We start from the raw sequence: 16,183 nt of genomic DNA, 5'->3' as shown, positions 1-16,183 counted from the left end.
CAGCTGTTTGTGACTATAGAGGCAGATGATCATTCCCAAATGATTTAGACTGGATGTCAGGTCATTTCCTGTTCCTAAACTCAGATGAAACTCAGATGCTGGTCATCGGCCCTGCTCCACAAAGACACCAGTTTGACCAAGTAACAGAAACTCCAGACGACTGTGTGATCTCTCAAAGTCTGACAGTGGAGAATCTTTGTGTTAGGTTTGATCCTACTCGCTCTTTTGATCAGCTCATTAAAGAAACTACCGATCAACTTCTTTCATCCAGGCAACATAGATTCAGCTAAAATCAGGTCTTTTCATCAGTGGCTGATGCAGACATCCTTTGTATCATCCAAACTTGTTCATCATCACATTTCATCAGGCCTGCTGCCGGCTCGTAATAAAAGTCTTCAGATGGTTCAGAACGCTGCAGCTAGAATCTGAAATAAAACTAGAAAATTTAACAACATTACAGCAGTTTTAGTTTCCCTTCACTGGCTCCTGATCCATGTCAGATTAGACTTTAAGTTGCTTCTGATGACCTACAAACTGTAAATGAGAACGTCCCTTCATACCTGTCTGATCTCCTTAAACTTTATATTTCAGTCAGGACTCTCCGCTCTCACAATACAGAGCTCCTGTCTGTCCCCAGAGTTAAAAGAAGTCAGCAGGCTGCAGAGCCTTTTCTTCTGGAATAACCTCCCTGCTGATAATACTCTGTTGACACCTTTAAATCCATTACAAATCTTTTGCCTTTAACTTTCAGTCAGTTGCTTATTCTCTGATGACTTCAGGCTTGTACCTGTTACCATGATCCTTCCAGCAGGTCGGTCTCAGTCTCAATGAATCATTAAATCTAGTACATATAGTTCATGTTTGTCCTGCTGATGAGAACACTGTAAACTTTCTGAAAAGCACTGCATCTCTCTGAGCCTCTGTTTGTTTGTCGCTCCACATGAAGAGGGTCCAGAATCCAGGCTCTAAGGATAGAGGCTGTTGTACGTACAGATTGTAAAGACCCTTGAGGCATTGTGATATCAGGCTGTATACACTGAACAGACATTTCAACTCAACACTTTTGTGTTTGCTCCCATTTTTCACAGGTTGAAGTTAAAGATCTGAGACTTTTTTATGCACTCAATAGATATATTTCTCTCAAAGTTTGGTCACAAATGAGTTCAAATCTGTGTTAGTGAGCACTTCTCCTTTTCCAAGATAATCCATCCACCTGACAGGTGTGGCTGATTAAACAGCATCATTACTACACAGGTGTGTCTTGGGATGGTCACAATAAAAGGACACTCTAAAATGTCACCTTTGATCTTGAATAAAGACATTTATCAGGATTTCACATGACGAGCGCTACAGAAATGCATTTTTTGGTCACAGATAGCCCAAAGAATCAGTCAGTATCTGCTGTGACACCATTTGCCTCCTGCAGTGCGACACATCTCCTTCACATAGAGTTGATCAGGTTGTTGATTGTTGGCCCACTCCTCTTCAGTGGCTGTGTGAAGCTGCTGGATATTGGCAGGAAGTGGAACACGCTGTCGTACACGCCGATCCAGAGCATCCCAAACATGCTCAGTGGGTGACATGTCTGCTGAGTCTGCAGGCCGTGCAACAAGTGGGATGTTTTCAGCTTCCAGGAATTGTGTACAGATCTTTGCAACATGGGGCCGTGCATTATCATGCTGCAACATGAGGTCATGGCGGCGGATGAATGGCATGACGATGGCTCTCAGGATCTCATCACAGTATCTCTGAGGATTCAAAGTGCCATCAATAAAATGCACCTGTGTTCATTATCTGTAGCTTATAGCCTGTAGCATAAGCCCCCTGCCACCATGACACACTCTGTTCACAATGCTGGCGTTAGCAAACTGCTCGCCAACATGACGCCATACTGGCCTCTGCCATCTGCCCCGTACAGTGTAAACCAGGATTCATGTGTGAAGAGAACACACCTCCAAAGTACCAGACGCCATCATAGGTGAGCAGTTTCCAACTCAAGTCAGTTAAAGCTCCAGCGTGGAGGATTTAGGAGGACATATTGACAGAAATGGAATATAATATGATAAGTCTGTTTTCTTTAGTGTGTAATCACCTGAACATAAGATTTGTTGTGTTCTCCTTAACTTAGAATGAGACCTTTATATCTACATAAGGAGCAGGTCCTCGTCTACAGAGATCACCATGTTGCACCCACATGTTTCTACAGTAGCCCAGAATGGACAAACTAAACACTGGCTCCACACAGGGCCATTCATGTTTTCATGTCAGCCACTGATGTAAGAAGCCCAACTGCAATGAGCAGTGCTGGAATTAAACTGATTTGTAACATGAAACTGCTTCATTTAGTGTTTCTAGTGGTTTGAATCATCTGGTCTGTTTGTTTTGGAGAGGAAGAGTCCTCTGTGGATAATTCAGCTCCTGATAAAAACCTCCTCAGCAATGAACACTGAAGGACTTTTAGCTGGGAGAAGTTTCAGCTGGTTGCAATCTGCACTTCACTAGTAGACGCCATGAAGTCCCCTTAAATCTGACACACTTCACCTTTGAGACCCTGCTGAGGATGACGAGCGTGCAGATGAGCTTCCCTGAGACGGCTTCTGATGGTTTGTGCAGAAATTCTTTGGTTGTGAAAACCAATTATTGCATCATCTGTCTGAGTGGCTGGTCTCAGACCATCTTGGAGGTGAAGACGCTGGATGTGGACGTCCTGAGCTGCTGTGGTTACACGTGGTCTGCAGTTGTGAGGCCGGTTGGATGTACTGCCAAATTATCTTCAACACTGGAGACGACATTCCTGCAGTCAGCACGCCAATGACACGCTGACTGCAGGAAACACAAACAAAAGACAAAGAGTGAAATGAAGAGAATATAAACAAACACACACACACACACACACACACACACACTGTTTCTCCACATTTAGAGGCAGGACTGATATAAAAATGAAAATATAAAGACAGAAACTAAACACAAGCAATAAACACAACATCATCAGAAGGCACTAACAGTAGAAACAGTTGTAGTGAAGCAGCAGTCCAGTTAGAAACAGTGTGTTGTTGCAGACACTAGAGGGCAGCAGTGTGAAGGTTTTATTCTTCACAGCAGCAGCACACAACAGAGAGAAGGACTGAAATATCAATTGTATTATTCAATGATCACGTGTTCATTATTGTAACCATGACGACAAAGGTCCCGTCACCTTAACAAAGAGCTTATTTGAACCCAAACCACCATCTTTCCCTAAAACTAACCAAGTCTTGTTTGTGCCTAACCAAACCTTAACCACAGTGGTGTCACATCATCACACTGATTTATTTCTCACAGACAAATGATGTGGTCCTGCTGATAGTTTCATCAGATCAGAAAACACTTCTATGTGTGCTTTTAAAGCTCACTTACTAACTCCATATTTTGTCATTGAATTTGGAGAACTTTTTGGCCCCAACCTCTGCCTGAATACCAGCTGTTTCAAATCCAACCAGGGTTTTTACAGGCAGAAGCTCAGCTGTGGTGGCTTCACCAGTGTCTCCCATTGTGTCTGACCTCTACATGGAGGAAGTAGAGAGCAGAGCCCTGAGCTCCTTCCAGAGAACAGCACCATAACCACTGCTTCACATATGAGGAGCACACCTGGACTGAAACTCTTGTGAAGCCTCCGCTGGCTTCGTCTTTACAAACTAACCCTCTGAACTTTATTTGACATTCTAGTGGAGATCCCAAAGTTTACAAAAATACCAAATCTGTGCCACAAACAAAAAAGAAGCTTTTTATACTTTATACTTGAATTGATCATTTTCACTCTTCAAATCACCTGACTTTGTATTTTTCCTTCTTTCTAATGTGGTGCCGCAGAATTCTACTTTTCCACCAGCAGCTTCAACACCACCTCCACCGTCACTTCAGATTCAGATTCAGAATACTTTATTAATCCCCGGGGGGAAATTGTTTTTGTTCCAATGCTCCGTGCAAAGTAGAAATAGAAATACAGCATGAATGGAAACAAGAGATAAAGATGAAGATATAAATGAGATACTAAAATAGACAATGAAATGAATAAAATAAAATATTAAAGTAGACATTAAAATAAAATAAATAATAAAATATTAAAGTAGACAATCTGAAATATATACAATATTCTACTACTTCTACCAGCTGTTGCTGCTGTCCCACCTCAGTACCAAGTGAAGCCGCTCTGTGTGCTGTACACAGTGCTGATAGTGAAGAGTCTGGTGTACTGCTGTGGACTCTCTCTGCTGATGATCCTCAGAAACAAGGGACCGTCCACCAACTGCACACATGCTGACTGACTGTTTTCTGCTCGCCTTTTCTCACCATCAAATCTCATCAATTCATCTCATTTATCACTTTGATCAGTGTTCACAAATATCACTTATGACGTCTTGCGCTTGGTTGTAAATTTCACATCCACATGTCTTAAATCCATAAATACAAATATACACACATATATTTGTACATGAAGCCTTAATGGTTATTAAGTGTTGATATTTTTGGACAACAATGGAGCTCTATGGCACAGAGGAATAAGATCTATCAGCCTTTGATACACACACAATACTTGTTAGTAAAATACATTCAGTGATTTTGTTGATAGAAAATCCAAAGATCAAATAACACCAACATCATCTTTGAATCCATTTTTAATGACAACATCTTAATGATCTCATTATCTGGAGAGAACAAATGTTGATGATACAGATAATATTAAGAAAACTCTTATCTCAGGATAACTTCATTCAAAATCCACATATGAGATATGATCAGAAGATAACAGGCTTACTAAGAACTCCCACAGCAACTTTCACTGTTTTTATCATAGAATGCTTCTTTTATACATCATATTGAATATTTCTATTGATTTTCTTCATCTTATCAGCTTTAGTTAGTTTTTGATCCAAATCTTGTACTTTGCTTTTTGCTTTCATCTCTATTTTATTGACTGTTAATCACATTTGATCAAATCTGTAAAGTTCAGCTTGATCATTTTTATTTTTCTATTAGTAATAACAGTAGTGCTTTTATTTTTTATGACTGTTTGTGTTATTCTTTGATTCAATGCCCAGTTTTAATAAATGAAAGAAAAACATTTTTGACTTTTATTTTCTACATCAGACAAAGCGTAAATCATTTCATTGAACATATTTGATGTGGAAAGAAAAATATATTTTCAGCTTCAAAATCTCTCTTAAATATAAATGTGTTTGTCTGCAGAGAAACTTTAGCAAATATTTAAGGTGGTGTCATTTCCTGTGTAAAAGAAAAATCCATATTCAGTGCTAAAGTGCATAATTGATGCCTTTCCATATAAAAACATAGAGAAATCAAATGAGTCCAATAAAAACACTGTCAGATGGTGTTGCTATAGTATTAACTTGAATCATTTCAGAACATTAAGGAGTGGATGAATGTTGTTGTCATGACAAGTTGAACATCAGAGTTGATTTTAGTATTCAGTCTCATTTCTTTGAGTTTCCTGTCTATGTTTGTTAGGTTGACCTCTCTCAGTTTGCTGCACTGTAACAAACAGGAAAAGTGACTCAATATTGAGCATGTTGTCAATATGCATCAATAATCATTGACTGCAAATAATGACATCACAACATAGCTTGTGCTTTGAAATGTGTGATATTTCACAGCTGTTTGTGCTGTGAAAATGCTAACAGGAACATACTAAAGCTGCTGATTGACTTCCTGAGTTTAGCTCCTGGAGCTCCTCACTTCTTGGACTATTTGATCAAAAAGCACTTTGAGTTGCTGAACCTTAACAAGAATCTGTTTGCATGACCACGCTCCTCCAAGCACATAGTTGAACAGACAAATGATGTTGATTTACAAGAGGAGCCCACACTTCACTACCATACAGTAATGTCAGTTTGATTCTAGATGTGAATATTGTGAGCCAGATTCTAACAGGTATATCTATGTTTGAAGACTTCTTTATAGCATAGGGCTCTCTGGGCTCAGTTCAGCTGTGTGTGGGTGGAGGGCTCAGTGGAAAAAAGGCTTCCAGACAACAAGAGAAAAGACAAACAGCCACAGAGAGGGAGAGCAGTTGATGAGTGTGTACAGCAGCAGATATGAATCTGTTCTCAGTGGTTATTAGGACTCATAAAAAACTGTTGACAGCCCATCAACACTTCCTCTCCTGCAGCAGATGGGCTGTGTGGGTTTCTGCTCTGCAGCTTTTCTCACAGTAACAACACAATGACAGTTACAACCATGCACTCTGCTTAAAGAATCCAGATTCCAGGAACTTCACTCACTCACTACAGTGTTCACATGGGAATAAGAACTAAACTACGCTTCAAAACAGCAGCATGTTCACAGTCACAGCACACCAAGAAATCAGCTCAACTATTCTTAAATGCTCTTTCTGAAATCTTCTCAGAAATGTCTCTGTAAAAATACAATTTCACACAAGTTTGAAGTTTCAGAGTCTTTAAATCAGCACGAGAGGATTTGAAGCACTGACTCCTCCACCGCTTCATTTCCAAAAATAAGTCTTACATGTGTTATCATTGATCAGAGCCACAGAACACAAACCACTCAGACAGAAACACAAACCACGGAGACAAACAAGTCATCTTGTTGTTTCACCCCCTCAAAAAAACATCTCTATCTGTTTCTGAAGCAGAACTAGAGCGGCCATGTTGCTTCACCTCAGGATCATAGAGTGCATACATTTTTAACACGTCAGTACAAAAACAAGTTCAAATTCATCTCTTCATTTTCTGCCATGTTTAAATAAATACTCTTCATACATGACTTCATCACAAATATGTTTTCTACATGTCTAACTTTTGTATTTCTTTGTGAAGCATTTTGTGATTCTGTCTTGAAATGTGTTCCATAAATATAAATCTTAATTCCCGTCTAATCAGTAACTATACCAATCCATTTCATCTTGATCAAACTCTAATAGTTAAGTGACATTTTATTGAATGATGAAAACAAACAGCTCCATTATTTCAGCAACATTCAGACTTGAGGCCGACTGATGAAGCCGCTGTGTAATCATTTTATAGCAGTTGTAGCTTCAAAGCAGCTCGCTCTGCTGTTTGTTCATGTGTGTAAACAACAGTGTCATCAGCGTGGAGTTTTACATCCACACTGACACAATTATAAAAGGGGCTCAGCACTGAACCTGGTGGAACACCCACACCTACTGACTTGTATATAATAGCTGTGTGTATATATTTGCTGATCTTTGTTTAGCTTTGATGTCCTTGTTTAAGTGTATGCTTATATTCATATCTTCCTGTACATGTGTTCTTGGTGCTGTGTGAAAGTATATTCAGAGCTACTTACAACCAGAGTCAAATGACTTGTAGGTGTCAACATACACGGCCAATGAAGCTGATTGTGTTTCTGATTATTTGCTATGAAGCCAAACTGGAATCCATCAAAACAAAGAGGTTTATAAAACACAGACACTTTGATTTTTCACTTTATTGAGAATGTGACACTGAAAGAATTTGACAAACCTGCCGCACTCTGCAGAATGTATTAAAAAGAAACACAAGAACAGAAGAAATACTACAAACAATAAAATATCTGACAGACAGCTCATGATTCAGATTCAATTTCTGTTATTATACAAGTCAAATTTAAAAGTGGAAACAAACTGAAGTATTAAAATAACACAAGACAGAATTTATGCTTGCAAATATATATATGTGTGTGTGTGTGTGTGTGTGTGTGTGTGTTTATATGTTGAGGATGACTCTATCTAACTTGTGCATAAAAAGATAAAATTTACAACCAAGCACAAGACGTCATAAGTGACATTTGTGAACACTGATCAAAGTGATAAATGAGATGAATTGATGAGATTTGATGGTGAGAAAAGGCGAGCAGAAAACAGTCAGTCAGCATGTGTGCAGTTGGTGGACGGTCCCTTGTTTCTGAGGATCATCAGCAGAGAGAGTCCACAGCAGTACACCAGACTCTTCACTATCAGCACTGTGTACAGCACACAGAGCAGCTTCACCCTGGACTGGAAAGTCTGGACTGGAAAGTAGGAAACCTCTGAAAGAGAAAAGGAGTGAAATGTTTGGAGTGTCAGTGAGAAATGTCAGTCCTCTGCTCCTCTGCTCTCTTTGACATGAAGCTGAATCACTGCTGAACACAGTCACCAAGCCTTCATTACCTTGTTGTGTTTGGGCCTCCACTGTGCCCCCCTGGTGCTGGACGGAGCAGCGGTATTTATATGTACCAATCTCTTTTTGACGGATCAGCAAGATGGCGGCGGTGCGTCCCGACTCTCTGAGCTCCAGCTGCTCTCCCTCAGCAGGGAGCAGAGGTCCATTCTCCTCTTGTCTTTTCCAGGAGAAGCGGACCAGAGGAGGAAACATGGCTGAGGCCAGACACAGCAGGGAGCTCTTCCCCTCCAGGTGGGCTCTGGATGCTGCTGGGTACACGCTCACCACGGGCTTCACTACCTGCTCATCTGAAGTTTGACAGCAGCAGCAGCAGCAGCAACAAGCAGCACAGACACACATTCACACAGTCAGCAGCAGCTTACAGCACTGCACTGCATTCAGTCTGATCCTGGAAACTACATGGACTCTGATCACTAAACTACTCATCAATACAGCACAAAGTTCACTACATATACTGGATTCACCTTCATATCAAACACACTGAGCAGCTACTGTCAGCATGTCTTCTATGGACACTAAAGAAACTATTCTTTATTTTAATGGACAAACTTCACTCACTCTAATTTAACAAGAATTATTATTATTACATCAAAAATTGTCACTTTTACCTCCAATAAAAAGGGAATAGATTTCCTGTATTTTAAATAACTGACGGGTACATGAATACACATATTATACTTTACTACATATTTACCTTCACGTAAAACAAGAAACAATACATTTACCACCGTATACTTTACTCTGACAATCTAAAATATTGATATATAAATAATATCTTTTTTTCCACAATTCATATTAATTTTCAACAATTTTAACAACACACAATCACTTGTGAAATACGAATAAAAACTGCTATGAAATGAAAAATAAGATGAAAAAATGCTGATCCTAAACGGAGTAACTTACAATATAATAAAGCATAACAGATATAATATAATATAATATAATATAGTAAAGACATTTTCCTTCACAGAATTTACAGTTTTATTCTTCTATATTAAATATTTGATAAACAATGAACAATAATTTATCTTCACATAAAATACAAATTTCCCTTTATTGATGACAATATAACACGACAGGTTTCACATTTACCAACATATAACAATTAATTGAATAACTTTTAAATGTCAGTTTTTAGCTTCTTGTTAATCTACAATTAACACAGCATGTCAGCGTGCACAACAGTCGTCTTTAAAAATAATACTGATTATGATATTATATAATACAGTTTTTTCCTTTTGAAATTAAATCAGCTGTATTTACTTATGCATACAATCTGCCAACATTTACCCTCCAAAGAATATTTGCCGTCATATATTTAAGATGACACTGGACATAATATATAGTTTTGATTTTGTGTGTATTTGTCTGTGTGTTTATGATCATATATCATCACTGATCGAATATCATTTAAATATTAATAAAAAAGTCTTTATGAAATATTCAAAATGTAGCTGCTGTAATATATTATATTTTAATATATATATATATATATATATATATATACATATATGTCCTCATTTAATAATTATTTACCATCTTAAGAAACATTTATCATCAGTCAAAATTCATCCTTTGAAATATATATATTTATTATTGTTAATATGTGCTCGTCATAATACATTTACTGATATATATAAATAGTGTTTAATATCATATATAATGTTGTTTAATAAAAAGCAGAGATGGTGCTGAATCACTGAGAGGATCAAATACTGTATATCTGTAACATTTCCAATAATCCTACTTTTTCTATATGAATCAGTTTAATCTCCTGCAGAAATAAAGAATAACTTGAGTTGTGCAGTGAGATTTAAACATCTTTTCAGGAATGATGAAACTTTTTTATGTAACAATAGCTGCATGGCTGCAAGAATTCTCTACTAATGATGAAAAAACTAACATGTAAAGCCTGAAGCAGCACAAACTCATTAAAAACACATTTTCAACTTGTTCAATAAAACAACTGAAGGAAAATGAAGCTTTATTCTTACCTGTTACAAACAGTTTAGTTCCTGAGCCAAAGATCCTGTACCATCCACCTCCCACAGTGAGAGAGAGTGATACAAAAACCTGTGTGCTGTTGAATGTGTCAGCTGAGGTGAAGGAGTCCAAATGATGAAGCAGTATCATATTTCAGCTCCATGATGTGTTTCTCTAATGTTCATATTAACATGACTGTCTCTTCTTTGATTTCCTTTTTAGACACACTAGCAGAGTGTCTCCGTGGATGGTTGCTTGACACGTTCATGTTCCTCAGAGGATGAATCCTACTGACTTTGCTAAGTTTTTATCCAGCACCATCATCAGCTGACATTTTGAAATTGTCCATTACTTTGATTGATGACGGATGTGCGTCAGATGACAGGACGCTTGTCCACATAGCCAGTGTGTGTTGCTCTGTAGTCTTGTTTTGATTTGAAGTATAAAGAGTTGTGATCCTCCTACTTTTGAAATCAGTGCAACACATGAGAGCAGAGTTACTGTTGACACAAACAAACACTCAACAAGTCAAACTACTGTTTAGGACAAATATTGTAAACACTTAGTGGCTTAACACTCAAATATTTTTGCTGAACTGAAGCTGAAAAATATTCAAGATCAAATGAAGCTTATTGCTTGAAAAGGTTTGTTGTCAGTTGAAATCTAAGCATTGATTCAAAGTGATGTCAGTGTTTGGATGGATGTATATAGGGTTTGACATTGATATCATTCTACTTTGTTTTCAAGCCTTCAAATATCTTGTATATCAATATTGTGTCACATATGCTCATGAGACATTTCTCTGTTGATTAGCAGTTGAAAAGACATCTTCAAACTAAATCAATATTAGGATTCATCCTCTGGGGACCATAAACATCCACAACATCAGCATTGTGAGGAGGAATGGACTTTATTCCTGCAGCAGGTCAAAGCAGAAGATTTGAAACTTTGTCAAAATGCTAAAGCTTGTTTTTGTTTTTATCATTTTTAGACTTTCATTTGAATCCATGCATTTGCAGCACTACTTGGGGCTGGGTCACGGGGGCAGCAGGCTGAGCAAGGTTCTCAGGACGTTCCTCTCCCCAGCAACACTTTCCAGCTCCTAATGGGGGATCCCAAGGTGTTCCCAGGCCAGAGGCTTGTACTACAAAGCCACTTCAGCTCACTCAGGATAAGTGGAAACCACCACCCTGGTCTGCCACTCTACATGCACTGTACCAGTGTTTCAACAATGGCAGCAAAACAGTGTCCAGAGCCTTCAGCATCTCAGGGAGAATCTCATCCACACCTGGCACCTTGCCTCCAAGGAGCTTTTTACAGGGCTGTCATGCAACTGGTTGATTTCTCACAGTCTCATGCCACACCTCCAATTTCACACTCGAAAAAACAAGTGCTGGTAGTCGTTCCACTCCTGTACAGTAGGTGGCGCCACCTTACATAACTAGGCTACTACTACCTACAATGACGAATGATGCCCTCCTGCAGAGGATGAAGAAATATTTCAAGTCTTGCATTTCTCACCTCCAGATATGGTGGCATGTGTGTTGTGAAGCAGTTAGACCCCTCAGGAAAACGCAGTTCTGCGATTACACGCCGTCTTCCGCTGATTTCACGTCTTGTCATGGATTCCTGGAGCTGCCGCGGCATAGTGCAGAAATTATACTGTGGATGTGTTGTCATAACAAATATGGCCACTGAAAGGCGCTGTCACGTAGATGGTGATGTAACAAGAGTCTGCGAAAAGGGAAGTGGTGTGTTTACCCCTGGTGGCGAAGAGCCTGTCAGTTATCTAAAAGCAAATGTTTGCATTAACAAAAGCATCTGAATCATCATCATAAACAATATCATGTTCCCGTGAGTCGTTAGTCTAATTTCTAAAATATAAAAAGGATTCACTGTTCACAGCATGGCCAGTAAATGTTGATAAAAAACAAGGTTTGCATTAGGGCTGCACAATTAATTGTTAAAAAAACAACCTTACTATGAGTATTATGTTAGTATTACCTCAATGAATTCAGCTGTTGCTTCGTAGTGTTGAAACTGTGAATAGCCAAGGTCCCTCAGTGTGCACAGAGCTACTGTCACAGAGCGACTCAGTGTCTGCGCAGCCAAGGACACCTTCATCTTCTGTGAATCAAAATTCACATGCTTGTCTGTTACCTTGCTGACAGCGTGCAATCCATCTTTTTTTTGGACATCATTCAGATGAACGATCTATGTCCAGTTGATCTGGCCAGTGGTGCTGGTTATTGGATTGTAAGCCTGCAGCATATTCTGTCCTAACTTCAACATGTGGCAAGCATCCATCATCACACACACCCTCTCACCAGTCACTGGATGTGGAAAAAGGTTCTTAAGGGCTCAACAGGGTTTCCCTTTAGCTGGCACCCAAGTTGGTTACACATGCTGACATTGGAGGCATGCCCATCCATTGTGACACATAACACTCTTAGCACTCTTGGCATCCACAGAACTCATCCACCTCGCTAAGAAGAAAAAGCAGTTATTTAATATGGATGCTCTGATCAGGATTTTTGTGGCTGATCACTAATCACTGGAAGCAGTATCGGCCAATGCCCATCAGCAAACAATTAAACTCAGAGACGGGGATCTATTTAAGGTCCTCTATTTATGGTTTATCATTATTCATTCATGGTAATGTTGATTATGTTAAGTGTAGCTATGTCTGCTGTTCACTCTGTGCAGTCATAACGGGATTAAATAATATGCACAGCTTAGATAGAAAAAAAAGGCTTCAAATAACATGAATTTTGCAGTGTATGTGGATGTGGGAGATTCATTTGGAGAGACTAGCTTTTGGACCATGTAAGTGGAGAGTGACGGCAAACTCCCTCTGGTCTTTGGTGTATTCATGGCTCTGTTTTGACAGGAGGTGTACTGGAAGATCTGAAATTCAATTAGCACAGGCTAATTAGTAAGTACCCTTGAAATAACTAGGAAGTCTTACGTAACAAAATGGGAAAGTTTTATACACTCAAGTTAAAATTTTCTCCAAATCTGTATTTTCATTTTACCTGAGAATGAATCGAGCCTCTCTTTCAGCTCTTCATTTATGAGTTGCTTCACCCTTAGAGCCTCCAGAACACCATGGACAGTGTTCTTTGCCCTCCTTTCTCTATCTTTTGCATTCTGCTTCTCTCTTTCCAGACTCTCCACCCGAGCCAAGGCTTCACTGAGTCTGGCCCTCAGATCATCAGGTGACAAAGGCAGTGCATAGGAGTGGTCCTAGAAACGATGATGAAAATAGTCATGTTTGTATGACATCACTCAGTCACAGTCAGTCACATTCTAACTGTAATCACATCACTCCTCAATTGTATTGTCAGCACTGTGTGTGTGTGTGTGTGTGTGTGTGTGTGTGTGTGTCTGTGTGTCTGTGTCTGTGTGTCTGTGTGTGTCTAGGATGCACATTCACGACATGTTTCAATGTATGTACATGTGTGTACGTCAGTATGTCAGAACAGAGTGACAGAGAGTGGGAGGTGGTGGGAGGGGGTGGGGGTGACAAGAGGTTTGAATATAACCAGGGTCGTGATGCTCATAGCTGTTTGAGGCATATAGTACTTAGTACTCACAACACTGGGCACAGGAAGGGGTTCGGTCTCTTGGACGAGCTGGGAACAGTCCACTGACAGGCTCTCTTGAGCCTTCTTTGAGGTCTGAGATGTCCTGGTAGCCACAGGCTAAAGTGAAGGATAAAATATTTGAATTATCTCACAGGGTAATACAAAATACACAGCTGATTCCTTCACATTCAGGGCTCTAGTTTCCCGGCGCAGTGCAGGGTGGCGAACCCCGCGCAAAGCTAGTTTCGAGCAGCACAACCCAAGGCGCGCTCAGTTTGATAGTTTGGCAGACCGAGGTGCGCTGAGATGGGTGTGGCGGTGCAGCAGGGGGAGGTGTCGACATATCCAGCTTGCCGCAGTGATAGTTCAGTGTTAAAAGGCTTCGCTGAAGGTGCGCTAAAAGCTCGCCACCTGAAACCAGGTCTCCTGTCAGCGCAGGCAATGCAACTATCTGCAATCAGCACATAAATGAATCTCTGTATCGACTGTCCCGTCACATCTGATGTCAGATCAAAGGGGATTGGCACCGTTTGGCACGTTTGGCACGCGTAATGGAAACCCAACCTGATTTGATTAACACAGCTGCAAACTAATGAGTTCACATCCCTCTCAGCCAACCACAAACAGCCACAGCATCAGATAGGGAGTATATATTCAGCATCTGTCATCTTAGAAAAGTCAAAAGAAAAGAAACAGAGTGAGACTGCGAGAGAGAAAGAGAGAGCGCGCGCGCACGAGAGAAACGCAACATTGATTTACAATTGTGGTGACCTCCTCCCAGGCTACCTTTGCATCATCAGCCCGTGGAGGTCTGCTCGCAGTTCCGTATATTCGGACACTGCAAGCTTGGACCTCCCGGACCAAAACATCAGTTTCCTCCTGGGAGAAGTTTGGCCGTCTGACGCTGCTGCTCTCTTCTGCCATGGCGAATTGAGTAAACTCTTATTACGCTTTCGCGCGGCACATTTAAGGGCGAGGAGAGGGGCTCATTTGATTGGTGTGATGTGTGTAAAACCCACTCCACGCCTTCTCTCCTCCCTCTTTCCGACTTGCGCAGGTAGGAGGGACGGAGGTGGGAAAGAGGAGTAGCTGCGCCAGGCGCACGGTGTGCCAAACTTACAAAATCCGCCTGGCCACACCCAGGTGGTGAAGCGCAGGTGCGCTGCGCCCCCGCCTCGCCCGGTCTGCAAAACTAGAGCCCTCAGAAAGGAAAAATAAAACACTTTCAGCATAGTGTGGCATTGACTTATCTAATACAGCCTATTGATATACCCTTTGGAGATGAGCTGGGAAACAGAAGACAGAAGGAATAGCTCCATCTCTGAGCCGGACTATTTGACCTGTTCTGTCAAAGTCCTCAGGTCTGAAATGCTCACTGCAGAGCATGGAGGACGGGCTAGCAGCTTTCTCAGCTCTTTGTCTTTGGGAAACCTACATAGTAGAAGAAAAGTTAGCTAAGCAACTGACAACAATCAGAGTAGTTCGTTCAGGGCAATTTTGTTTAGTAAGATTGACTTTTTCGTTGTTTGGAGTCTGGTTTGACCGCGGGAAGTCACAGTATTGTGCGCGAGACTTCATAGTATTATCCACAACATCAAATTCTGTTCTCAAAATGATGTTATAATGGCCAAATACAATCAAAAGTAATTGTTCAGTCTTACCTGTGAAAGGTAATTCCCTGGGATCTGGTATGGATCGTGAAACGGTTCGTACATTTCCAAGCAGCACATGAGTGGGGCATCTTGCCCGGTCTCCCCAGCTTGCCACATCCAATATGGCGGCGACTTCGACATACGATTCAGGGCTCAATGCGGCGTCTACGTATTATATGTCTATGGTTTACCTGCCCTCACCACAACATAGGTATCATTTCCTAGACTCAACCCAAACCTCATTTTAAAAAAGGCCCTGTCCTACTTAAGCTTACCTAACTGCATACACCTGAACACTTGGCTCCACGAGCCATTAAATTTATATAAAAGTTACTGAAGCACAATAGAGGGAATAAAAAGCTATTTCATTTAAAATCTGCAAACATACATGTCAACAGCATAACTTTCACTCTTTTACAAAATCTAATTATGGTCAAATTATGCTTTTTGCATTGTTCCCTCTGTCAAGCTCAAATTTTTGAATGTTTGGTGTCTAAATGACAAATCAGGACAGTAACTTTTTGAATTGGTCGACTAGGATGAGCTAGCTGCAATATAATCCCCCAGGGCAATGCCTCATTCATGTGCATGTCCATTTACAGGTCTTGTTTTTGTAGTTTAGTCACTGACATACAGTGCAAAAGACGGGTCCATGTCATTGGTCCGACAGCCCATTAGTCCAACGGTCCGCAGTGCTGAACGGCTCCCGGCGGGCGTATTTCTGCCTTGATGGTGCGCCGCGACCGGCTCTGGGTCAGCTGGGAAAGGCTTGAGGCGG

General features: G+C 40.5%; 1 protein-coding gene and 1 pseudogene across 1 annotated transcript; both read right to left on the bottom strand.

The window, feature by feature from the left end:
- Window positions 1-7,452: 7,452 nt before the first annotated feature.
- LOC144464964 (immunoglobulin lambda-1 light chain-like) lies at window positions 7,453-10,564 on the bottom strand. Its single transcript, XM_078172807.1, has 3 exons — window positions 10,178-10,564; window positions 8,168-8,467; window positions 7,453-8,046 (listed from the first exon to the last, which is right to left on the bottom strand). Exons 1-3 carry the CDS (start codon window positions 10,314-10,316, stop codon window positions 7,883-7,885), a joined length of 603 nt encoding a protein of 200 aa, XP_078028933.1. The 5' UTR covers window positions 10,317-10,564; the 3' UTR covers window positions 7,453-7,882.
- Window positions 10,565-12,380: 1,816 nt separating this feature from the next.
- On the bottom strand, window positions 12,381-15,494 carry LOC144465137 (THAP domain-containing protein 6-like; annotated as a pseudogene).
- Between the last annotated feature and the right edge of the window lie 689 nt (window positions 15,495-16,183).

Source organism: Epinephelus lanceolatus, chromosome 12 (genome assembly GCF_041903045.1).
Source record: "Epinephelus lanceolatus isolate andai-2023 chromosome 12, ASM4190304v1, whole genome shotgun sequence".
NCBI classification, from domain to species: Eukaryota; Metazoa; Chordata; class Actinopteri; order Perciformes; family Serranidae; genus Epinephelus; species Epinephelus lanceolatus.
This window is presented reverse-complemented; position numbering and strand designations above follow the sequence as displayed.